The sequence below is a fragment of the Lissotriton helveticus genome, chromosome 7 (genome assembly GCF_964261635.1).
Source record: "Lissotriton helveticus chromosome 7, aLisHel1.1, whole genome shotgun sequence".
Classification (NCBI taxonomy): domain Eukaryota; kingdom Metazoa; phylum Chordata; class Amphibia; order Caudata; family Salamandridae; genus Lissotriton; species Lissotriton helveticus.
The window spans coordinates 679,100,831-679,127,657 of record NC_136068.1 but is presented as its reverse complement, the minus strand read 5'-3'; the positions used below and the strand labels follow the sequence as shown (position 1 = coordinate 679,127,657).

The following is a 26,827-nucleotide window of genomic DNA, read 5'->3' as shown; positions in this document are numbered from 1 at the left end:
GAAAGACATTTCGTCGGTTAAGGTGACAATTACAGTTAGGCTGTGGACGTACAGTCAAGAAAAGTGATCGCTTGGTCGGAAGTAATCATTTTTCAGAGTATGAATGGGACGCATGCATGACCGCGAAGACGAGCTGAGAAAGGAGGGGAACTGCTGCGAAGGGGGACGAGTGATGTCGGAAAGAGCCGCGCTGAGATAGGGCGGTTAGTGAAGAGCCGCGACGGGATAGGGCGGTTGGTGTGACGTCAGTAGAAGCCGCGCTGTGATAGGGTAGCTAGCGAGAACAGTGCTGAGATTGGTGGATTGTCATCAGGAAGTAAACAAACCGAAGAAAATAGAAATTTTTAGAGTTAAACATGAAGTGTTTTAAATGTTTGAGGGATATTTTTAAAAGGAAGAAAAGAGAATCTTATTACGGGGAAGAGGCACCGCCAGAGGGTACACCGGCTCACTATATGGCAGCGAATGTTGGTTTACACACTATATTGTGGATTAGTGATTGGAGCAAGCTTACGGAAGGGAATGAGGAACTGCCGTTCCCAAAGTATGGGACGTTTAAGTTAGAGGTGTTACATCGGCTGAAAGCAACTATGTCCTCATTGAAACCTCAGCTTAGACGGACACAGTTTGAGGCCCTTAACGCATGGATTAGGGCGGCGCACGACAGAAATATGAATAGGCGCCAAGAAAGGCTGACACGATCGGTAAGAGCAGTGCGAGATTCCAAATGGGATGAGGACGCCAAGATGTGGAGGGTACAGACAATTGAGGTAGATAAGCTGTACCCAGTGAGGGAGGTGGCAGGAGAAAGGGGACTCATGGAAGAGGATGAGGAGAGCGAGTCGGAGGACAACTTGATAAATAGGTTGCTGATAGATAGACCGCCTCCAAACATTGGGGGAATAGAAAGTAGGGGACTCGCAAGGGAAGATGGGGCTGCCATAGAGGGGTATATACCACTTCCTATATCGGAATGGACACCTACCAAAGGTGAGGAGACCCCTCAACATAGTACAATACAGAGAGTGGTTGGAAGGATTGCAGTGCAGAAGATGCCAGCATCTGAGAGGGCTGAGACCTATGAATTACCAGATGCTCTTCAAGTACCCGTTACCATAGGACCTATACGGTCGATTTACCACCCAGAGAGGGGGAGAGAGGAGGAACAGGTACAGCTAGACAGAGAAAGAGTTGAAATGGAAAGGAGGAATAATACGACAAATGCCTGGAGGCAATTGCCAGGACCAGTGACGTGGAACACCCCATTGGATACAACAGTGGGCCCCGTAATAGATCAGGGGGGGTCAAAGGGGACCGATGGACCTGAGGGGACCACGGCCGAAAACCTATACAGAGTTAAGAGCTGACTTGAGAGAATGGGATGGGTCCACAGAAACACCGAGCAACAGGTCTAGAGTAGAAGCAGGATGGGGAAGTCGAGGCAACGGAACGGTATCTCACTGTGGGGCAAGTGAAAGCAGTCAGGAACGTGGGGGTCAAAGTCAAGAGAATAGAGGAGTTATGCGTCCTATGGACGGTAGAGACGGACAGGAGCGAAATGGAAGAAGTACGGAGTGTGGAGAGATATCTCGTCTCATTCAAAGTGAGGGAGATCAAAGACCCAAGAATATAGAGAGAGGTTTAGGTGCACTCACCATTCACCTAATGATAACATACAGCACTGGAGTCGTGGAAATAGTGAAGGATCTTGCCATGCGGCGAGTGATCAGAGGCCGCAGGCAAATGGTAGAGAAATGGGGAACAACGGAATGCTTTGCCAACCACCTAGAGAAACAATTCAGAGTGGGGGATGTGGGACTACGAGAGTAAATGGAGTGTTTGATTATCCACCCAGAGAAGACGGAATGGCATGGGACCTGGAGAGGTGGGAGCATGGGAGGACTCCCCATAACTCGCCTGAACCTAGACGTAGAACTAGGAGCTGGGATGGGAGAGAGGTGAATGGACCCCCTAGAGATGGGGTACTGAAAGCTGCAGTAAAAGCCATAAGACTTGATGTCACCAGCTTAAAATCTGATTTGGATGAGATCATAGATGGTACGTTGCCCTTAGAAAGGATTGACTCATACGAAAAAGATGAACTGTTGTTTATAGCGAAAGATGTTACTCGAAAGGCAAGAGCGATTCATGAGAAACTGTCTGGATTGGCAGACAGGTATATGGTAGATTTGTCCAGAACGAAGACACTACAGAGTAACCATAGGTTACAATATACAGATCAGGACTTAGACGAAAAGAGAACAACTGGACTGAAAACACACATAAGGGAACTGATAACAGGAATAAGAGCATGGAGAGATCTGGACAAATGGGAGGAGAGGTGGTCCAAAAGGGGTACTGTTAGACGGAGCACGAGTGTGAGGACTCCGGAGGGAAGGCTAATGCAGATGGAGGCATTCCCTTTGCGAGAAATATCGAATGGGAATTATGTACATGTGCCTTGGAGGAGAGGAGATTTGGCTGCATTCACCTACTCATTTCCGAAGTTAAGGGACAATCCAGTTGAGTGGTACAAGCAGGTAGAAAGGTTTGTGAAAATCTCAAAGGTATTGTGGATAGATTTGAACACCTTATTTGACATTGTTGTCCCAGGAGATTTGTGGACAGCATGCAAGGTTAGTGTTGAATGGCCAACTGCAGAACCAGAAAGGAATGCTCAGACTAATGGACCGTCACAGACGGTAATGCAAAAGTATGAAAGGGTAATAACTTGGCTGAAAGATAAGGTGCCACCACAAGACATAGATTGGGTAAAAATAGACCGAACAAGACAGGAGCCAAAGGAGACAGTTCATGAATTTTATGAAAGATTGTTGAAAACATTCAAAAAATACAGTGGGCTCGATGTAATGGATCCCAAAGAGATAGGACAGTTTGTATCAAAGTTTGTTTTGGGGTTGAGACCTGATATTTGTTTGATGATTCAGCAACATTTAATTTGCTGGCAGAACAGACCACTGGATGAAATTTTGCGGTATGCGAGATATTGGAGTGATGAGATAGATTCCAAGACAAAGAAACTAAAGGAAAAGCTGATGGTGGTACAGATGCAGTCAGCTGGAAAGGGCGGACAGCAAAAACTGGGAATGATGACAATGGGACGAAAGTCGAATGGTCAGAATAAGGATAACAAGGAAAGTCAGAGACCTAGAATAGACTTTGCCACGTTAAAGAAAACGACAAAGTGTCATCAGTGTCACCAGGTGGGACATTGGAGACGCGAGTGCCCTTTTAACCCTGAAAACGGAGAATTAGAGTTAGAGGAGGAAGTTCAAGAGGTTCCAGTTCAAGAGGTAACAGTTCCAAGAAGCAAGGTGGCCAAAGGGGGGACTTCGGCTCCGTGAGCTCAGTTTCCACAGCCACCAAAGATTGCGACAGGGGGAAAGATCTATAAGCAAATGCCTCTTTTCATTGAGGAAGAAAAGTGTTACTACATTGATCCATTAACAGGACAACGTGTGAGCAGAGAAGAGGACTGTACCCTCGGGGCAGTTCTAGAGGTGGACCAAAGAGGACCGTTTGTTGAGGCTGAAGTAGCAGGGTGTCCTACGACGTTTTTGGTGGATACCGGAGCTACTCGATCAACTTTGAGATCAGCAGTGGTTCCGGACCTACCAATGTCGGGGGAAACAATTCAGGTAGTAGGAGTAGCAAATAGGAGAATGACTAGCCCTTTGACAGAACCAGTGTCAGTGAAAATAGGGAATTACACAAATGAACATCAGTTTGTGGTATGTGATTCTAGTCCTGTGTGTTTGCTAGGAAGGGACTTATTGTGCAAGTTGAACTGCACCATATACTGCACACCTCAGGGTGTGGAGGTTCAGACTGCAGATGATGATGCTACCTTTAAAATTACGAATTTGAAAACATGTATAGAACTGTATCCTACTTTGACTGTGGAAGACCTTCCTTGGGACTTAAGAGATGCTGTCTCATCCGAGGTATGGGATTTTACTGGGGAAGAGATAGGACTGATCAAAGGGGTGGAACCAGTGAAGATCATGGTAAAACCAAATGCTGAATATCCGAGAACGCCTCAGTATAAATTATCCCAGGAGACGATTGCAGGATTAAAACCTGTGATTGAGTCCATGATTCAACAGGGAATACTGAAAGAAATCGTGGGCAGTCCATGTAACTCCCCGATTATGGGTTTGCAGAAACCTAGTGGGAAATTCAGGATAGTGCAGGATCTTCGAAAGATTAACAACATTGTTGTTTCATGTTGTCCAGTGGTACCGAATCCATCAGTGATACTGTTTCAGATACCATTCCAAGCTGAGTGGTTTACAGTGATAGACCTTTGTCAAGCTTTCTTTTCAATTCCATTAGATGAAGAAAGCCAGTATCTCTTCGCATTCAAAATGGAGAGTCGCGTCTTAACATGGTGTAGAATTCCACAGGGGTTCACAGATAGCCCATCAATCTTCAACCAGCTGTTGAAGAAGAACCTTGAAAGTCTAGTACTGCCACAGAATTCGGTTCTGGTCCAGTACATAGACGACCTACTTGTTGCGTCCGGAACAGAGGAAGCTTGTAAGTAAGACACCATTGCTTTGCTGAATCACCTAGCTGAAAATGGACACAAGGTATCCCCGAGCAAATTGCAGTACTGTCTGACAGAAGTACAGTATTTGGGTCATCGGATAGAGAAAGGAAAGCGCACGGTGTCTCCAGATAGGATAGAGGCCATCATGAAAATGAATGCGCCTACGACACAGAGAGAAGTTAGGATGTTCCTAGGAATGGTTGGTTATTGCCGACAGTGGATAACTAACTTTTCACTGAAAGCGAAACCTTTACAAAAACTGACGCACAAGGAGGTGAGTGATCCGGTACCATGGGACAACGATTGTTTAATGGCTTTCCTACAGCTGAGAGAGGATTTGTGTTGTGCTCCGGCTTTGGGAATGCCAGACTATGAGAAGCCGTTCTCATTGTACTGCAGTGAAAGAGAGGGATGTGCGTTATCAGTGTTGGTACAGGTACATGGGAATGCCCGTAGACAAGTTGCATACTTTTCGGCTACTTTAGATCCGCTAGCCGCAGCGTTGCCCGGATGTCTCAAATCCGTTGCTGCAACAGGTGTCAGCATTGAACGTTGTGAGAACATTGTGATGGGACACCAATTAGTGGTGTATGTACCGCATTCTGTAGAATTGTTAATGACCAGGACCAAGACACAGCACTTGACCAATAGTAGGCTCACGCGCTATGAGCAAGTTATTCTTGCTGCAGAAAACGTGACCCTTAAGAGGTGCTCTGTTTTGAATCCTGCTACACTGATGCCACTTCCTAATGATATTGAAGGCGAAGAATGTGAAGATCACGATTGCCTTGATGTGACTGAACTATGCACGAAGCCCAGACCAGATATTGTGGATGAGCCATTGATCGACCCTGATGAAATTTATTTTGTTGATGGCTCATGTTTAAGAGACGATACTGGTCGTTTGAGAGCAGCTTATGCTGTTTGCACCATTACTGGAGTTGTGGAAGCCGCTTGCCTGGAAGGAGTACACTCCGCTCAGGTAGCTGAAATCATTGCATTGACACGTGCCTGTATAGCAGGTAGCAAAAAGAGAGTCACCATCTATACTGATAGCCAATATGGTTTCGGTGTAGTTCATGATTTCGGGCAGTTGTGGTCTCAGAGGGGTTACATGACTTCCTCTGGTTCGCCAATCAGAAACGGGGAATTTGTACGACTGCTGTTAGAAGCATTACAAGGTCCAGCTGAAATCGCAGTGGTTAAGTGCGTAGCACACACAAAAAATACAGATTTTGTGTCACAAGGAAATAGATATGCAGACGAAGTTGCCCGCTACTGTGCGGAGCAAGGGTACTCTTTCACGGAGGTGGAAGTAGGTGGGGCTAAGGAAAAGACAGAATTAAACATGATGTTAGAGACTGTTGATACTTGGGAAGATTTGAAACAAATGCAAGACAATGCACCTGAGGCTGAGAAAAGGTCCTGGGAAACAGCAGGTTGTGTGAGAAGTGAAATGGACTTTTGGGTTTCAGCAGATGGAAGAGCAGTGTTACCGGAGGAATTAGTGAACCCAATGGCACGACAGATACATGGTCCAACACACTTAGGAAGAGATGCCATGCTGAGGGTATTTAGGCAGACTTGGTATTGTCCTAAGTTTAGAATTGCAGCAGAAGCAGTCTGTAGGAGATGTGTTACATGTCAGCAACTGAACGTAGGGAAAAGAACACCAGTTACCATGAGTCATATTGGGAGGTCTGGGGGGCCTTTCAACAGAATGCAAATAGATTTCATTGAGATGCCAAGAGTCAACCGCCTTAGGTATGTTTTGGTGGTTGTATGCATATTTTCCAGATGGGTCGAAGCATACCCTACACGTAGGTGCGATACACTCACCGTAGCAAAGTTGTTACTCAGAGAGTTGATCCCGCGCTACGGGGTGCCAGGTTCTCTGGAATCTGATCGAGGAACACATTTTAACAGTGAAATTGTGAAGATGCTCTGCTCTGCATTGAACATTGATCAGAAGTTACACTGTAGCTATCGACCAGAGGCTTCAGGTATCGTGGAGCAGATAAACGGAACATTGAAATGCAGAATTGCCAAAGTGTGTTCATCCACTTTCTTAAGTTGGCCGGATGCTTTGCCTTTAGTGCTTATGAGCATACGTAGTACACCAGACAGGAGGACAGGTCTCTCTCCTCATGAAGTACTAATGGGGAGGGCGATGAGACTTCCAACTGTCCCGACGACTGCCTTGCTAAATATTTCAGATGACCTGATCCTGGACTACTGCAAAGGACTGTCTGACGCCATTCATTCTGTGTCCTTTCAGGTGCAGGCTGCCGAGGTTCCATCTTCAAGAGATCTGTGCCATGACCTGTGCCCAGGAGATTGGGTTGTGGTGAAGAAGCACGTCCGGAAGAACTGCCTAGACGTGCGTTGGAGAGGACCTTTCCAGGTTATCTTAACCACGAATACTGCCGTGAAGTGCGGAGGATTGCCAAATTGGATACACGCTTCCCACACCCGAAGAGTTCCAGCAACCCTGGAAGAAACAGCTCCTCTCGCAGATGGAAATCCAGCCGAAGGAGGAGAACCATTAGAAGGGATCAGACAAGCTGTGGGGGTGTCTGAAGAAGTTGGGAGCGTTACAGATCCGGAAGAAGAAGGACAGGACGGCAGTGAAACTGAACTTGCTACAGAAGGAGAAAGTTGCTGTGAATGCGACTCAGAAGCAGAACAAGTCCAGAGTGATCAAGGACCGAGTGAAAGGGCGAAAGATTGGAGAACAAGACGTGGAGCGGCTACTTGGCCCGAAAGAAGAAGAAGGCCAAGCTTAAAGTCAGCTCGAGAAGAAACTCTTGCTCCTATATCCGAAGACTCGGATCTGGACGAAGGTGCACAGGACCAAGAACAGGAAAGTCCAAGGAGATCGAGGAGGGTGCGAGTGCCTTGCCGAAGATACTCTACTCCTGAGTGGACCTACTTTGCTACAGATGTCTGGGGGACGCAGAACTGGGAGGGTGAGGAAAGTGACCCTGACCAGAACTGAACCCTTTATAACAGTGGAAGTAGAGCTGCTGATGCCTGTAGTAGAGGTCGAAAGATTGCTGACACTCAACATCGTCTATCCTCCTCTCTTGAGTGGAATAAGAAAATTGATCCTAGAGACAGTTGAATTTCCAGTTTGCTGTTCAGATTATCCAATACTTGGGGGAATACTTCTTCGTTTGGAAATATTAGAGCAAGTGGTAGCCGTTATTGGAACACGCATAGTCACGGATTACTAAAGATATTGCAAAGAACTTTGTAAATACGGATTGAAAGATAACCTAGCGCCGAGTGGAAGAAGAAAGAAACTAGGGACTTCCATGTTAGTGGATGGAGAAGGGTTAGGGTTGTCTGTTGCTACAGAACTCAAAGACTGATTGCGGAGGGAATTATCAGTTTCCAGGTGTGGTTCGTGAAGAGACATTGTGCAAAGGAAAGAGACATTGAGGAGAAGAAAAAGACTTTGTGCTGAGAACGAAAACCAGAGCTACACTGTTTTGAGATCATGGAGACTGGCAACCCGAACCGCAGGACAAAATGTATTGTAGGCACACTTTTAGTGGGAGTGATTTTTCTTATAGTTTTAGTAGTTACTATATCATATGTAGTGGGACATGAAAACGAAGCAAAAGCAAGAGAAGAGACAAAAAGAGTATCGACACAAAAGCCTACTACTGTTGCTGGGGAAAAAGGGGAAAACACTGAGGAAGAGAAAGCTTCGTTAGATACTGAGATTAAGAGATTACATGCAAATGAGTCCAAGGGGAATTTTAAATCAAATGCTTATGCCAAATTGCTTTATGAATATATTGATGCCATGGAGGCGAAGAACTGCTATGTCTGCATGCAGTTACCAGCCTCTGTAGACGAGGGCATCAGGTATCATCATCTTCCATTGACTTATGGAATATCATGTAGTTTATTGCTGAGCATATTTTATGAACGAGAGGGGTTCGAGTATTACTTCTCGAACTTCGACTCCGTGTTGCCAGAGGTGCCAAATTATAAACACCTCAATTAGTGGGATTATTACAAGAGTGAAGACAGGTTACAGAAATTTTTCCTTCCATGGAGAACATTAGATACTTCACATGCCCGAAGAAATAATTTGACTTGCAAAGTGTCTGAAATTGAGAAAAAGTTTATAGGGCAGGTGGATGATCGATACAGAAGACAAAAGATCCTAAAAGCTTCAGGACAATGGAAAACAGATTGGACCAAGGAAGAAAGGGAACACCAAAGAAAGGGTAGTAATGGTCCAATAGCTTTAGACCGAGAGAAAAAGGGAAAATTGTGTATACACAGAAGTCAAACATATTATGAGAATGTGTTTGTGGGAGAAGTCAGTTGTGAACATGCTTTCTAATTAGAGTATTACTCCAAAGACTTCTTGAAGGAGATGCAGGTAATCCCAAATGTATATTTTGTATGTGGAAGAAATGCATATGTGAAACTACCAGATAATTGGTACGGATCATGCTATTTGGCAATTGTCTTCCCCAAAATATACCATGCTGAGGATTTAAAAGCTAAAAAGGGAGGAACGTCAACTAGAGGGAGAAGATATCTAGGTACTGAGGAGGTAGTTGGAGATGTATTTGGTGCTGCATTTCCTCTTTTGGGAATAATATTGAATAACATCAAAATTAGAAGATTGGCAACAGTTGTGGATAGGTTATTCGCTAGCACTGCTAGATCTTTAATGCTAGTGGAGGGAGAGATGCAATTGATAAGGGCAATGGTTCTTCAGAACCGACTTGCTCTAGACGTTCTGTTAGCCAAAGAGGGCGGAGTCTGTAAGGCTTTGAAGTTCCAGGAATGTTGCACTTACATTCCAGACAATTCAAAACCTCTAGAAAAGTACATACGCAACATTACAGAAATACACCATGAGATAGAAGATTTGACCAAGATAAATGTGTGGGAGAAAGTAGGCCAAGGAATGGGTAAAGTTGGAGGTTGGTTTGCCAATCTAGGAAAGAGTTTCATTTGGTACATATTGAAACCCAAAGAATAAACGTAGGGAGGGTCAAAATAGGGCTATATTTAACGACCAAAACCACTCATGCCCTAAGAGAGACTGTCAATAAACAAAAAGTGGCCTGGTCAGAAACCTGTAAGTGTGCCGCAACTGGAACTAGTGCCCCAAAACCATTAGTAGCACTAGAAGTGATAACTCGGGTCTGTTAGGAAAAAATTCCCATCAGCCCACCCATGTGGTGGAATGTCGTCATGTGGGAGATGTCACCAATCCAATTCTCAAACAGTGCACCTAGTCATGGTGCAGAGATGGATTAACATGGTGTAAATACAGACCACTGGGCTTCACTGGTGATGCTAATGGGGTGCAGTGCAAAAAATTAAAGTGGAAAACGTGAAAGTAAAATTGATTCCAAGGACCAAAATTAATTTTAATCAGTATGGCACTCGGGTCAAGATTAAAATTCGCCAAAATAGTTTGAAATAATAACTATATGTGGGCAAAGTGAGTGGAGGTCGACATGTTTCAGCTGTATTGACTGTTGGTCTTAGCTTTCTTCAGGACCATTTTGACAACACTAACGCTCCGTTTACTTTGTGGTGGTACACACCGGTAATGGGATCGCGATTGGACGTGTTTCAATACCGGCACTTGCGCAGTACACTCTGGCGCATGCGCGGACCGATACACATGGCTCAGAGCCCGCGCATGCGCATTGCGGCCGAAAAGCCGTGCGCATGCGCGTTACAGTTCACTGCTCACGCGTCGTACTACTGGGATGCCTAGCGCATGCGCACTATAGCGCGGGCATCCCTCTTACGAAGCAGACGCGATGGATAATAGAAACAGCTGCAGCCTGTTACCCAATCAACCAGGGTATAAATAGACATGCGCGCTGTGCGTCGGTACCTCCGTTCCTTCTCGGACGCCGGCATCGAGGTACCGACGGACAGGTAGGGCACCACACCATCATTTGCTATCCCTAACAGGGCGAGTCATCTTAGCACTAGCAAGAGTCCCTTAAGTCTTCAGCCATTTTGCCCAAATATTTGGTTACTGATAGCGCCAGTGCCTCTTCTTAGTCATTTTATCGCTAGCAAGAGTCCTCCAAGGAGTGGCCCTGCCCTCCATTTTTGGTTAATTTATTCTTGCAGAGTCTTATAGTCATTTTCCTTATACTTGGTTGAGTCTTTTTTCTGTTTAAAGCTAGGTTCTGTTAAGAATAGTTTTGGAAATGGTAGCTAGTATTGTTGTCAGTCCCTTTGCTATCTTTCAAAGGTACTTTCTTGTCCATTTCCCTCCTTAACTAGAGCGGGGCCTCCCTTTTTCCCGAGTGGGTTCCGGGTGAGGTGAGGCGTACTCCCACATAATGCTGGGTAAGTTACCACATTCATTACCATATATGTGATTTTATACACTGATTGAAACATAGCAGTATAATCAGCGGGGAGAGATTGTCTCCATCGCCCTGTTTGTGTGCTTAGCATCTTGTGCTTGTTTTCCTAAAATCTGTTGTGCACTACATGGTTTTTGATTCACGCTTATGCTTCTTCCTTAGGAGATACATAAAATTTTGGACTTCCTACGGTATTCATCTGGGCTCAGAGGAACTGGTAGGACTTATCCAATGTACATTAGCGTGCTTCACAAAAAAATTTTTTTGATTTGCAGTCGCAGTTTCCTAAATGGTCCTGAAGAAAGCTAAGACCAACAGTCAATACAGCTGAAACATGTCGACCTCCACTCACTTTGCCCACATATAGTTATTATTTCAAACTATTTTGGCGAATTTTAATCTTGACCCGAGTGCCATACTGATTAAAATTAATTTTGGTCCTTGGAATCAATTTTACTTTCACGTTTTTCACTTTAATTTTTTGCACTGCACCCCATTAGCATCACCAGTGAAGCCCAGTGGTCTGTATTTACACCATGTTAATCCATCTCTGCACCATGACTAGGTGCACTGTTTGAGAATTGGATTGGTGACATCTCCCACATGACGACATTCCACCACATGGGTGGGCTGATGGGAATTTTTTCCTAACAGACCCGGGTTATCACTTCTAGTGCTACTAATGGTTTTGGGGCACTAGTTCCAGTTGCGGCACACTTACAGGTTTCTGACCAGGCCACTTTTTGTTTATTGACATATTGAAACCCATCATCATAATAGTGATTTGTGTAATCGCTTTGTGGGGATTGGTGCGACTGTACAAATGGTATAGAGCAAACAGGTTGCAGAGATCTATGAGAGAACAGGAGAGAAGACTGACTGCGATGCAGGATACCCAGTACAGGAGTCTGAAGGCTCTAGAGACAATGAAACGAGGGGGTGTTGCAACAACTTCAGTCTGAAGGATTCATATCTTGGATGGTGTTTGAGTGATGACTCCTGAAAGTCATCAACGGGGGGAATGAGAGAGCGCAAAATTGAGAAAAATGTAGAAGTGCACCATATTTACAAGAATGTTGCATTATCTTAGTAAAGGTACATATAAGAGTGTGGAACATATATAGTGCAAATATATAAGAGTGTCTAATTTGAATAGTAATACATGTATCTGTGTGAAAAACTAATATAGAAGTGTGTAGTGATGTTAGAATGATGTTAAAGTCTCATTTTATGTGGCAGTAGGAATAAGAAATGTAATTCGATAAACCATGAAATGTGTAGGCCACATGGCAATTCACAGAAAATGAATAGTGCTGCTACACTGTCACGAGCTATGGACTTTAATATTGGTATAATCTAATGTATTACTAAATATAGAACTGAAATATATTTTATAGAAGAGTTTTACTTATTTAGTGTGATAGTTAGAATACTGTTTAAACAAAGAACTTAATGTCTGCAGAATGTATAGGCCCGTTTCATGAGATCCTGACAGGCCTGAAAAGACAAAGTCATTTCTTTAGATTTGTATGTGCTCGTTAAAAAAAAGTCGCGCTAGGCACTAACTGTGATTTCTGGTACATGTTTTATGGCCTAAAGATATGGTGGAGGTCGGAATTTGGGGCCCATAGCAGAAGTGTCTATTTGCAGGTGCGAGAAGTTCTAATCAGTATGGTGATGAATAGGCTCTTGTTCAGAGGAGCCATGCACAGGCCTGTAGGAGGTTTCAGGAATTTCCTGGGGGTACTGTCTCGTCGGAGAGAAGCCTGGGAAGCAAGGTCAACTTTAATGAAGGGTCCAGAGGACTACGAGTATGGATTTGCCACCAGAAACGACACCACGTGAGGGGCGTCCCGAGGGCGTTACAATGGGAAATGTGATTTTGTATTAGGGACAGCACCCTGGGGTGGAGTTAGAACAGAGGGTTTGAGAAGCCTAAGAGAGCGGATGGGTAGGCAGATAGTTAGACTGCAAGAAATCAACTTGACTCAGAGACTAAGAGAAGTGTGTGATATTCTTTGGAAGTCACCACTGCTGACACCTTTTTAGGTTAAGATCTGTTAAGTAGGGATGTCACTTAGTCTAGTGTAGGGACAGTCTAACCAAAACCTTTCCTTTCTGTAAATGACTCTCAAGTTGCAGATCATAGCTATTCTTGCAACTCTGATATCATTTGAATTTGCTTTGGTAATATTCTTTGGAAGATTAAGAGCATTTAGGTAATATTTGTATATATTAGTACCTGTGTATCTTTTGAATCTTATGCTGAGAATATTGTATCTCCAGCTGTTTTTGGCTTTACAATAAACTTTTAAAACTTTTTCTTAGTAAGTGGTTCTTTAGAGTGGTTTAAGTTCTTAAATTGATTGATCTAGTAGTGGGTTGCCTTTTACTCAATGACAGGTACCAACGATCCAGTCGACCTGAGCTGGGATCTGGTAAGGTAACAACAGACCAGAAACCCCGCGTTAACATATGCATTAAAAAAATCAATAAATATATGTTTATAAAAATAATAAACATTATTATTGGTCAGAATGGAGCGTGTGTGAATGCATACAGTTACTGTTCGCATTAAAAGGAGCTCCAACCTGATCTAAGAATCAGTTTCTAACTAAAAACAGTTTTGCATTGCTTATGATTTACTAAAAAAAACAGGAATTTGCACACTTAGAGAGCCATTGTTCTGGGGGGTCATTTATTCCTGCATGTATATCCATGTATAATGCCCAAAACACTCTTCCAGGCTGCACACTGTACAATCCCCTGCTTTATTCAGACGGGAACTTACCAACTCTAAGCATCTACGCTTCTTGTATTAGAATGGCGGCATGCCAGCACTTTTCAGCAGAGGTGAAATACTTCCACGTGCAGTGTACGACATCCCAGTAGGCGTATTCTGGCACAATGAGCACCTAGGGTTATAGATGTTATGCAATCACTGTTTTTGACACTTTTCGTCACAAAGACGCTGTACGGTCTTCAGCTTGATCCATACAAAGCTCGGTTGATATGAGGTTCTGTGAATTCTGAACCAGTGAGTTCCATTTTGTGTATGGCAGCCATTTTGTGGTTGCCCTCACATAGGCCATGATTGTGGCTGAAACAAGTCTTTTAAGGACATGTCGACCTTAGCTTGAGTTTGTGCTGACTCCTGTTTGACCTGAGTGAACTGACCCTGTTGCCTGAAGCTGACCTTGTTAAACCGGTTCCTGCCCTTTAGCTGATCAAGATCGAGGATCAAAGCACAGGACATTGTAGAGTTTGGTATGCACACACACACCCCTTATCTGTTTTCTGTTCCTTCTTTTATGGTCTGTTTATGATATGGGTTGTGGTCCTTTTATTATGGGTTTGTCCGGCTTGTGTAAAAGGAATGTTAGGTATTTTGCATGCTTGCAAAAGCTAGGACTGCCCTTTACTTGTATGCTGAAGTTTGTAACCCTGAGAGCATATAAAAGGCCTCTGTTCTCCTTAGACTACCTCATTCAGTTGCTAAGGCTTCTGTGTGACGTGGCCTCACTTATTAAGTTTAATAAAGATGTCTTTTCATATTGCAGCTTCTGTGCCAAGTTCTTTCTTTATTAGTAAGTATTCCCTGAGAATGAAGATTACAGTTCTTCAAATGGCGCGGCCAACGTGGGGCTTCATCAGAGAAGTGACTTTCTGTGGGAGTGATCTTGTCAGAAGGCTGAAATCTACTGAGGAGAACAGGACGGGACTCTACTACTCTGTGCACAGGGATTCTGGAGATTCTTTGATTCTGCAGCCCAGTATATTTCTGATCTTCCTGATTTTGCTCCTCCACATGATGTCACTCCTGACTGAGAACCTTTTTGGCGTGAGTATTCTAAAAAAGACCGTTAGGTCATGTAGAACTTGACAGTTAGAATTTGGATAACCTTTTGATTAGTAAAAATAAGAAGTACAAGTGGGTCGCTCCCACGACTTTGTTTGGTTTCTTGGTTTTGATTTGGTTATTGCAATTACCAAAGCCGAGGGGTTTGGTTTCTTGGTTTTTGATTTCGTTATTGTAAATTACCAAAGCCGAGGGGCTCGTATATTTGCGAGTGTATTGGTAGAGATAACCCCTTGAAGTTTGAAGCTAGATTAGTGAGCTATAAGATGCCTAATCTTAGCAAATTTGGGACTGTAGCTTTGGAACTTTGGAATTTGTGTTGGCCAACTTTGGATTTGTATAGGTTTGGATATGCGAATTGCAATTTGTGTAGGCAGGTAATGAGGAGATATTTCTCCATTTGGTTTAGTTGAACGGTGCACGTACGAAAAGTACCTTAAGCACCACTTTGATTATAATACTTGCGTATTCCGCAGTATTTTTTGGCATGCCTGTTCTCAAGCTCACATGGAAAAATGTGTTGCTTTTTTGGAAGGTACCATAGTGTGATGTGAAGTAAATTAGCCGGCCCCCCTAAAGGGAATATCTAAATAGGTTTAGATTTACAAACATATTTCTTCCTTGATGATTTTGTATCCCCAGGGAATTAAAATATGACATAATACATATAAGGATCCTTTGTTCTGCGCAATGTTATGAAGGAAGATATGCAGAGCGGTTTTGTTTGGTGTTCTGCTAGCCAAAGCTAGTTAATTGAGTGTATTTTCGCTTCTTGGACATACATCAGTCTGTTGGGCTGTTTTTGCAGTCTTTTTGAAACACAATTGAGAAGCGTTTCTTGTAAATATGACTTACAACTAGTATTTACAAATGGTTTGATTTAAGTACAGTCTGTGGGCTGTCCTTGGTTTCTGTCCTGAGTATTGATTTGTGGGTTAAATGTGTGTTTAAATGTCTATGTGGGTTTCCCATTAGTGCAACTTCTGTAAGTACATAGCGATGGCGCTATTCACGAGATGCATTGCTAAAGCACGCTGTATTGTGTGTCCTGAGTGTTTTGACCCCTTTCTGTTTATGTCTGAAAGGAGCTCAATGTCTGTTCGTGGTTTTTCTTGATGTTTTCAGTCTATTAAGCAACATTTTGTAAGCATATTCTTGGGTCTGTTGCTAAATAAAATTGTCCTTTTTAGAAAGAAAAAAATGGCGCAAACATTTTGTCATGTTTCAAATTAGGCGTCTGTGCTTGGGCTTATAAATGAATGCGTCTAAAAATGATAGGCAAGGGATGCAGCTTGCTCTTATATGTGGAATTATAAAAAATAATTGGGTTTATTAATTTTTTTTATTAATTATGAAAAATAATAATTAAAAATAAGTGCTACAAAATTCGTTTTTTACTATTCATGAAGCTTAATGCTCATACTATGACATCCTAGCATTAAAATGTAATTTAAGTTGTGCTATACCGCATAATGAGAACATTAGCATATGGAATTTCACTTAGCGCAGGCGTACAAAACTCATTTTTCTAAAGATTTACATGGGATATGTCTGATTAAAAATCTTTGTAATTTGTAAAGAATATTCTGAGGATGATTAATATGTATCACAAGTATAGGATATTTATTTTTAAGTGCCCCAAACATCAAAGTCGAATTTGGGTAAAATAGACCATTTAAAACAGCATTCTTGCCATTTATGATAGCTTTAAAGTGCTTTAGGCTTCAGTAAATGCATACATTTAGGTGTAATACAAATTTGCAGACTGTCCCCATTTGGAGTTTGCTTTAAAATGGCCCAGTGAGATTCATTTAATGTTGCTGAAATGAGTACCATTGCATAGTGTAATAGCAAACATCTGTTCTAAAGATGGTATGTTATGTTATTATGTTTTGCGAATTAGTCACAGTAACTGTTTTAATAATCTAAGTATAGAAATAAATTGTAGCCCCTAACAGGAGTAATATATATATCATGTGTTTTAAATAGGGTTGGTTATTGCAGGTTAGAAAGAGTTGGGAAGGTTTTTTGTCTTTTTTCAGCCTTAAGAGTGAGGAAGAGATAGAGGGCTGAGGAGCCCGCAAGGCAGATTTTGACCTTAAGGTCAGTAAGGTGGGAGTTAGGAGTAAGTGTAAACAGATGGAGAAATGATTGCTTGGAAAAGCAGGGCCTCAAAGGGTGTTTGCGCACGGGACACGCAGAGTGTCAGTGAAAGAATTTTACTTTTGGAAAGTTAAAAGGGCTTCATGTTGCAAGCTGACTGACAAGATGGTAACAGTTAAGTAATGGAATTTTTTTTGTGTCTGTTAATGTGTATCATGTTTTGGCTTCTGATTAAAAGTTATAATTGATGTCCGTTTGTCATGAGAAATGTCTCTCTTTTGTGTGTTGTGTATTTTTTTCTTTTTGCTTCTGCTCACAGATCATTCATGGATTGTTCGGGGTGATTTTAAGGCTGACAAGACACGTGAGTTAGGTTGGTTGAAAAGAGATGTGTTTTTGCGTAATTTCTTTGAAAAGAAATGTTTGTGCGTTTTATATATTCTTGCATTTTATCCTTTTATGAATTGTTCCTGCTGGTCCTGTGTGTCAGAAGTGACACACAGTAAGTTGCATTTGACAGCCAAATCTCCACTACCTGGTGATTTGCTGTCAAAAGGAGGGTGAGGATTTTAAACCTGACAAATTAAGCAGGCCCGAATATTGTTAGTACATGACCTGGTGTTGTGCGGCACCGCTCATTTATATATGCTATTGTTTTGTCTATGCTTTTTGTGCTTGATATACAGTGAGTATATCTGATGGCTTGACATGTCCGTTTTGTGTGTTTTTTTTGCATGTTTTTGTTTTATGTTGCTGCTTATAATACTATTACAAGTTTATCTGTGTTGTGAAGGGATATACATGACGATGTGTATCCTGCAAACAGTTGGGTAGATTTGCTTTGACACTAAATTTCACAGAAAAACAGACAACACTTCATCAGTGTATGTCAAATTTGGCTTTAATGGTATTTGAAGGAAAATAAAAAAGAGATATACAGAATCAGAGTGTGTCACATGCTGTTAGTCACGCACTGCCCCCTCCCCTTAAGGAACCGGCAGCCCTAAAATTATGTATCCTGAATTGGACGTAAGGATAAATTATAGATCTGTGACTTTTGTGCATGGTGACCTAATTTTTATATTACATTAGTCAGTTTTGTTCTGCTTCCTAAGTAGTGTATGGCCTTGTACCATAAAGGAAACCAGGTTTTATTTTTCCCTGAAGAAGGAACTGGAACATTAGCTGAGATTACCGTATATGGTGTAGCGACCAGTGGTAGAGTTTAAATTTGTGTATTATTTTGACCTTTTGTGTATCACCCATACTCTTGGTATTGTGTCACATGCCTGACTATCACCCAAGCGCATCGTGCCTAGTTATTGGGATTTTAGCTGTGTCCTAGTTCCATTTCCCTTTTCCATATTCTTTTCACCAGTTAGCCCATTTCTTTATTGTTGGTGAATTATTCAGGTTCACACTTTCAGATTGCAGTAATGTACCATGGACCCCCATCTTATGTATAATTCCCTTTTGTATAACCAGACTGTTTTCCCTGATAATCTGTATTATGCGATTTTTCTTTTGAGATGTTCTAGATAAAGAATTTATGAACACCTATATGTAATCATTGAGATAAAATGTGTTTACCCCATTAGACGATGCCACTATGTGTGAGGACATCCATTCAGATAGAATTCCCATGTCGCTATCTACCCTTAGATGGTGAAGGATATGCTCTCACACGGAAACCCAATTGAAGAGCCTAGAGGCACTGTTTTGCCTACTGCCTTTGTTTTTGTATTGCCTTTAAGAATGACAGTGTATTTCAATGCAGAATTGTCCCATGGCGTATGGCCACTCCTTTGAAGATTGCAGGCCACCTGTTTTCAGTCCCCTTGTTATACAATGAACTGTTTAAAGCATCGCACTTGCTCCATCAGACGGCATTGGACATCACAGAACCAGAATTTCAGTGCAAAAGAGCGCCTGTCATGTACTGGTAACCTCTGACAGTGTGCAGTCCCTTGAGTCCCTTGCCTGAGTTTTGGCCACATACCCCCCTCTTCCTTTGCTCCAACGGAAGTGCAGTGCACCGGAGGATCCGAGATTGGCAAAAGGCACTCTATTCTGGTGCCCATGAAAGAGCAGCCTGAGCGTCCTCTGACACTGAATGATGAGTGTTGGAGTCTGAGAATGGTCCCGGGTCTGCATGAGATGATTTGTGCTCATGATCAATGAAGATCATGCTTTCTGTAGTGTTTGCCGCAGAGGAGAGATACTGGTTCACTGCCTTGAGACATTGAGACTTTCGAATGAGCTATGAGTGTTTGCCAGGAGGGCACTCCAACGGATACTGAGAAGCACCATTTACATGAAAGGCCTGAACGAAGAAGCCCATGCGGAAGAAAACAACAAAAGAAGATTTGATGGACAATAGAAGCCTGCCAGAGAGGCTTTTGAACGGACTCTGGGCATAGTTGGTTTCACAAGTGGTTTCCGTGCGATTGCATATAACGGGTGTTAGGAGACTAATTTTTGCTGTTTTGCTGGCATTGTTTCAAAGTAGTATTCTGTTTAGTAAAAGCAGAATAAAGTCCATTCTCTGTGGAAGAGTATCCCTTTTCATCTGATAGCATTAATAAGGATCGCCTCTGTTTCACCTGAATATATAATACGTTTCTGAAATGCATAGGAGCCCTAAAATGTTATTAGATAATTTTAGGATTTGCTTTTGCTTAGTGTTGTGAATATGATAATTTTGTTTGTAATAGTGGTCATTACTTTCTCCTGTTGTCCATATGTTCTTAATAACATGTTTTCTGGTATTTTTAAGTATGACGTTGTCTTTTGTGGGTAGGATTGTTTTCACTACCCAGTTGACTTCTGCACCCACCTCCCAACCTATGTCTTTTCCTACTACTACTACTTCTTTGCATTCTTTTCATATCTTACATGAACACGAGCAGATTAGAAGGTCGGAATTTGTGAATAATTCCTTTGTACAGCTTCTGCATCAACACCAGTTAGTAATGAACACCACAAATTGTTGGGTGTGTGGTTTTATGCCACATACTACAGATAGAGGTATTCCCTATTTGGTTCTGTCATTTAGTTACAATGGGTCTGTATGGGCATATCAGACGATGTATATTTATGCCAACGAAGTCTATCCCTTGCGTTCCATGAAAGATAACTCGAGTAATAATGCCTTAGTGAAGGGAATAACGGATAATACTGACATCGATTCAGATACAGACTGAGTGATTGCCTATGTAAGGGCAAAAGGAGGGTCTGAGGTTCTGTGAATTCTGAACCCGTGGGTTCCATTTTGTGTATGGCAGCCATTTTCTGGTTGCCCTCACATAGGCCATGATTGTGGCTGAAACAAGTCTTTTAAGGACATGTCGACCTTAGCTTGAGTTTGTGCGGACTCCTGTTTGACCTGAGTGAACTGACCCTGTTGCCTGAAGCTGACCTTGTTAAACCGGTTCCTGCCCTTTAGCTGATCAAGATTGAGGATCAAAGCACAGGACATTGTAGAGTTTGGCATGCACACACACACCCCTTGTCTGTTTTCTGTTCCTTCTTTTATGGTCTGTGTATGATATGGGTTGTGGTCCTTTTATTATGGGTTTGTCCGGCTTGTGTAAGAAGGAATGTTAGGTATTTTGCATGCTTGCAAAAGCTAGGACTGCCCCTTACTTGTATGCTGAAGTTTGTAACCGTGAGAGCATATAAAAGGCCTCTGTTCTCTGTATTCCTCAGACTACCTCATTTAGTTGCTACGGCTTCTGTGTGACGTGGCCTCACTTATTAAGTTTAATAAAGATGTCTTTTCATATTGCAGCTTCTGTGCCAAGTTCTTTCTTTATTAGTAAGTATTCCCTGAGAATGAAGATTTCAGTTCTTCAGATACCCTGTGTTTGTCCAAAACCAGTGTCATTCCAGTTACTACTTCTGTCCCACCACTTGTGTTGAGAGCTCTGATGTCACAGGATTGCCTAATAATTTGTGAATTAACCCAACCTTGGTCTTTAAATGGTGTGTAGTCACTCTCATGCTTAAATATGCAGCTGAAGAGGAAATAAGACACACTGAGGGGCTTATTCACAAGCCCTTTGTGACACCGGAATGTCATTGTTTATATGGGAAAAAGTGACGCACCTGCGTTGCGAGGGGCTTGTGAATTAGCCTCTGAGTTCTTATAGAGAGCACTTGTTTATGTATTTTTACTTGTGTTGTTTATTATTATTGAGGTACAAATCATAGAAATGATTTGAAATTCCATGGTTTCCAGTTGTGATGCAGTGGGGTCCACAGAAGTCAAAAGGTTAAGAACCAGCGACTGGTTGGAGCTCACTTAAATGTCTGTGTAAGGGCAATCAAAGTTATACATGTGGCTCATTTTATATTTCACTTGCAAATCCTACTGAAAATCATATTTTCTCATTCGATATAAATATTTGTGTTCAGCACATTATGAAAAGCAGGCATTACAGTTGACATATTACTGAAATCACCATCCCAAAAAATGCAAATGTGATTTTTCATCAGAAAATTAAAGCTGATTTACGTATTACTCTATAGTGCAATATCTTTCAAATCTTGTAATAAACTGATTCCATGAATAATGGCAGTGAGATACCATATAGCAGCAGACTGGTGCTACACAAATGCCAACGACATATCAGAACTCTAAAGAACTCACCTACAACAGAGCTGAGTCTCACTGCAGTTGTTGCAAACTCCCGCGCCTTCACATAGTCCTTCAGGCCAATCTGCAACTCGCTAAGCTTGTGGAAAAGGCGGAGCTCCGTTGTGGTCTGATGGACTTTCCGGGCCAATGGGATAGCGCCTTCCTAGAAATAAAAGTTTGACGTAAGACATCATTTACTGAGGTTTGCAGAGTGACTCTTTTCTTTTTTTATCTGTAAGGGTTTCCTGGGCAGCTCTTGACCAGTGCCTGTGTACAAATTGTGAAAAAGGTGGTACACTGGGGTAACTCTGTCTTGTGATCCTGGGGACTTAGCTGACACTTAATGCATGGTCACTCCCCCTTGACCATCAGTTAAAGCTACTACACTTTTACTCTGAAGAAACTAAGGTTGCAAGTTGTACTTAGAAGAAAATAAGGCTGCAGATTTAGATACATAACAAGAATATCTTATAGGCAATATGATGGCATCATTAAGCAATAGCTATATTTGTGTAATTTAATGTGAGTGTGATAAAAGACACTCTATTATTGTGAAGGGATTGACACCTTTTTTATTGCAACTTTTGCGAAGGTTTCTGGAAAAGATTGCTACTCCAAGAAGATGCAAAGTTTTCTGCTTTCCTCTTCTTTGCTTGAAAAGGAGGACTCATGTGACAATTAATGAAAAATGTATGCATACCTTTGCTACCGTGCATAGAAAAGCTCTTACTAATAGTAAGTCTGCAGGAAAAAAAGACCGCATGCGTTTTCCATCTTGGTTAAGTTCGATTACAATAAAAATGATCTTGTAATGTGGTGAAAATAATTTCTCAATCCACAGAAGAAACTTCTTAAAATTCAAAAAATTAGGAACATTAGAAACTTCACAAAGCTTTGCTTGGAGAAAAAAGTTTGGACACCGCCTACTAATACCAGTCAAACTGTTCACTTCCAGTTGCTCAATATATCATGGTAAGAGTGAGCAGCTCCTCAGGTATCCAGTCTCACTCAATTGCTTCCTTATGCAGTTGCAACTCTGCTTTCTTCATGGGATCTGATCATTATGCTTCCAGTCTGGCCACAGAGTAAAAAGTAATACCTTCCTTCTTCTCACTCTTAAGATAGCTATTTCTTCTTAGACTAAGATTTGCATTTAACTTCTTTTCTCCGCGAAGCGCGCCAAAGGAGGAGACCCATGGAATTTGCGAGAGCATGGGACATTATGTTGGCTGACTTTCAGGGGGATGAAACAAAGAGAAAGAGTAGAGGTCACCGGCTGAATGTTTCCCGGTCCCTATTGCTTCCTTAGTGCGCTGCTGCCTATGTATCACATTTGTATTCTACCTTCCAAATGCCGCTATTATGCACCGGCTCTGGCTGAGGCTTATGGTTCCCTAATGAAGAGATGCCTTTATATTGCATTGTTCTCTGATATCTTTTGGGGGGGGAATGTGGATGCTGCAGGATGGGTGGGGATGAATGGTTGATTTGTTTGCTGAGTGTTTGGTTGATTAGACAGATCTTCTTTTAGTCAATAGTCTTGGTTCCTGCTCCATTTGTTTACCGTTCTCTGGGGTTGCCATTTTTGGATATGTCCTACTTTTTAGGTCTCGCCTTATCCAGCGCATGCGCTGTTCTGGCGAGACATTTAGTAACTGGGTTTTCAAAGTGCTACCAACGACTTTTGCTGGCCTCAAGTGTGTGGTTATGTGCGCGTGAACGTGCACAGCTGCCATCTGGCTTTCTGTAATGGCTCATTAAGCCTTACAGCCTTACAGTGCATGAATCCCCTCCCCTACCCCTCCATTCTCCCACTCCCCCCTAGTCAGCTTCATTTTCCTTTTCATTCTCCTCCACCCCTTGCTCTTTCCTGTTCGTGTTCCCCTTCTTCCCGCCCCCCTTTGTTCATGTTCACTTGATCGCGATCAGTTTCACTTTCACGGGCAGCTGCGCTGAGCTCGTCATGACCACACCCGTTTTTATTGCTGTCCAGCACAGCAGCGGAATCGCTCTAGCAGCGATGTGGTTAAGGCTCAGGCTCCCTTTATACCGCCCATCGACTTCTTGTTCAATGACTTCTGGCAACAGTGCTAGAGTATTTTATGTATTTTCCACTGATTCATCTAGGCTATCTATTTGAATGTGCCTAACTGCTCTGATTGACAATTGCAAAATTTACGAGAAAATGTTTTTCTTACATTTACAAGTGAACCTTTTTGGCTATCTGGTGCAATGTATTCATCTGCTGTCTCCAACAAACAGCCACTTTTTGATACCAAAAACATGACCTAATCTACAGAAAATATTGTGGATAGACTTTCCTTAGGAAAAGAACAATGTGTAACTTGGTCTACAAAAAGGAACCCATAGCTACTGCTTGTATTGAGAGATACAATGATATAAAAAAAAGACACAAAGACAAGGATATTTCGCTCCTGTATTCACTTTGTGTGTTATTTAGGTGGATTAAAACCCATGAACAGTAGACTAAAAATCAAAGGCACATCTTCTGCTCAGCCAAAGCTTAGCTGACTATCCTATGGGTTATTACTCTTATGTGGGGGCAAGCCCTTACTTAAGCCTACAATTAAATGTCCTTTCCTTTGTTGTGGTTCCTACTCAGGCATTTTGTTGTTGCTATTTACCCCATATGAACAACACACCAAAATGCCTTAAAAGAAAAATTATCCGATTTCCCTACATTTAAACCATTGCAGACCCACATCCGAGAATTTCAGAGAGCAAAATTCGTTTCTCAGCCCACCTGTTCGAATGACCTGTTAATTTACAGTATCCATTGGTTGATAGTTGCTGCATGTCTGGGCTGGCTTGCTCAGGCAGTCCCGCCATTGCTTGGTAATGTGCAATGCTTGGACTTATGCCCGGTGTCACAGGTGCTCTGCAGCTTCCATGGCATGGTCCATGGAGCCAACCTGAGCCACCCTGTATGACGCTCCCTCGCTTAACAGTGCATACGAATACATCACCATATGCATATAATAAGAATGTATTAAGAATATTAACATAGAAGAAGTCTTAGGGTTTTATGTGGTCATGTATAATCAAACTAATCTTCCCAATTCTCATGTTTCCTACTAAGTAAAAACCTGCACAGAGAACTCAAAGTGAGCAGCACTGCTTGGAATCTTAATTTATATCTATAGGATTTCAGGGTTGGAAAGCTGGCTTCTTCTATAATGCAACTTTGAGGTCGCTGAGTAGCATTATTAACTGGCCTCTTTATTGATGAGACCCCCTCATCAACAATGTGTACATTGTTTTGTGTCGGTTTGCTTCTCCTCTGATGAAAAACATTGTTAAAATCAAAGAATTCTGCTGACTTACTCTTTGGATAGTGTGGTCTATTAGTCAAGAGGAACATACCGCATTACTGCAATATGAAACAGTTTGACAACATGTAGAAATATTACATTTACTTCCTGCAAATGATGATATTTATGTATTTAATGTAGGTGGTAAAAAGAGCATAACCCCCTATCCGAGGTACAGCAGAGCACTTACAGAGAAGTGGTTGCAGCTATGTCTTGGTATAGGGGTTCAAGAGGTGGTGATAGATTGTCTGTTCTACAGAGCACACCCTTGTTCACATTCTTATTCAACAAGGTGATCCCTTTGCCAACAGGCAGCAATTCTCTCAGTTGATAGATTTGCTCAGCAAAGCACCACGAGGAGAAACCAGTACTATATGGCTTTGATGGGTGACTTCAGAGTAATCTCATCTTTTGGTCAAATAATTGGGTTTGAAAGCCTGCATGTTCAGCAGGGCTGCCCCTATATATATGCTTTCCATGTTGATGCACACTATATCTGAAATCAAAGATTTCTGGCTGTATATCTGTATTGTTTGTGTTTGTAATCCTGTAACATCTGGCTATGTTAGCTTCTCTGGACAGTAGTTGCTTTCACTACTAAAATTCTAGTTCAAAATTTGACTTGCTTAAGAATTAATTTCAAACATAAGTGGATTACCCTGTAGAAGGAAACTGCTCTATGCCTGTTCCGGGTTCCATTGAAGAACACATCCCCGGCCTCCTCGTATAAACACAGTGCAAGCTCAAAATCCCCAGATTCCAGGGTCCTCTGGACAGCCGCCTGCAAAAGAAGTTGTATTCATAAGATCCAAGAAGAGTATGTTATCTTCTACAACAAGTTGTGCAGTAAAACAATCAATTTTGCACTCTTCACCAGGACACAAAACAGGCTTACAGTAACCACGTATTCATTAAGGTCATACTATTTCAGACGTTTGTTGTCACGAAAGCACCCACTAAAATGCTAGAAGAAATAAGGTATAACGTTACTAAAAACGGGCACAGGGAGCATCTGTCACCAACAGGACTAGAAGGCTGGCATCAGTGGTGAGAAAATAAGTCCAAAGCGATTTTAAAACGAGATTACTGGAAATATTGAAACAGCTGAGCTATAGCAGCAGGGTGTCCCTAGGGTGCCAGTAGGGTTTTCCTAGAGAAATGTTATTAAGTCCTTTCTGACACAGTAGTCAAACACAATGAAGCATGACAAACAGATGGGATCTATTAGGATCTGATTCCAGTCTTCGGAACAATGATACACAGAAAATGCCTGGGCACAATGAGGGCCTGATTATGAGTTTGGCAGATGGGATGCTCCATCACAAACATCGCCGATATCCTGTCCGCCATATTGCAAGTTCCATTATAGCCTATGGAACTCGTAATACGGCGGATGAGATGTCCGTCACGTTTGTGACGGAGCATCCTATCCGACAAACTCGTAATCAAGCCCTTAATGATTCCAGGGTTGGTCACAGAGAGGTGCAGGGCAACTGGGACTGACTTGAAACAGGAGATGAAGGGAGCTCCAGACAATATCAATGTATGTCAGTTTTGCTATACAATGTTACTAGCAGGAAGGGGTTATAGCATCGAGCGTCTGTTTCCTCCTTCAACGCTGGCCACTGTCATTCATGACATTGAGCGAAACAGAAGGAGGAAGTAAATGCTCAAACAATGAAATGAAAGATTAATGATGAGTGAGGTCTGGCACACATACATCATTACTACTTGCTAAGTCACAATACTGATGTGATGTCACTCACAACAATGAAGACAATTATAGCCAGAACATTGATCGACAATTATAGTCAGAAGATTGATCGAATGTGCTTCAAGAAGAAGACAACAGCAAGCATTGACTTCTATGTCATACCAAAATTAACACCTTAAAAGGGAGAGCCTTTTAAGCAGCTAGTCCTCTTGTCTGGTCCTTCATCCCCGTGA

At 42.2% G+C, this 26,827-nt stretch overlaps 1 protein-coding gene across 3 annotated transcripts in view; it reads right to left on the bottom strand.

Annotated features, from left to right (window-relative positions):
- The window catches only part of SH3TC2 (SH3 domain and tetratricopeptide repeats 2), a 313,696-nt gene that overhangs the window by 7,027 nt on the left and 279,842 nt on the right, over positions 1-26,827 (bottom strand). For all 3 annotated transcript variants that reach the window (XM_078652997.1, XM_078652994.1, XM_078652995.1), the window contains exons 15-16: positions 25,539-25,661; positions 21,561-21,711 (exon numbers count right to left, since the gene is read on the bottom strand). In XM_078652997.1, the coding sequence (XP_078509123.1) occupies positions 21,561-21,711; positions 25,539-25,661 (274 nt within the window). The remainder of the gene's footprint in view (positions 1-21,560; positions 21,712-25,538; positions 25,662-26,827) is intronic.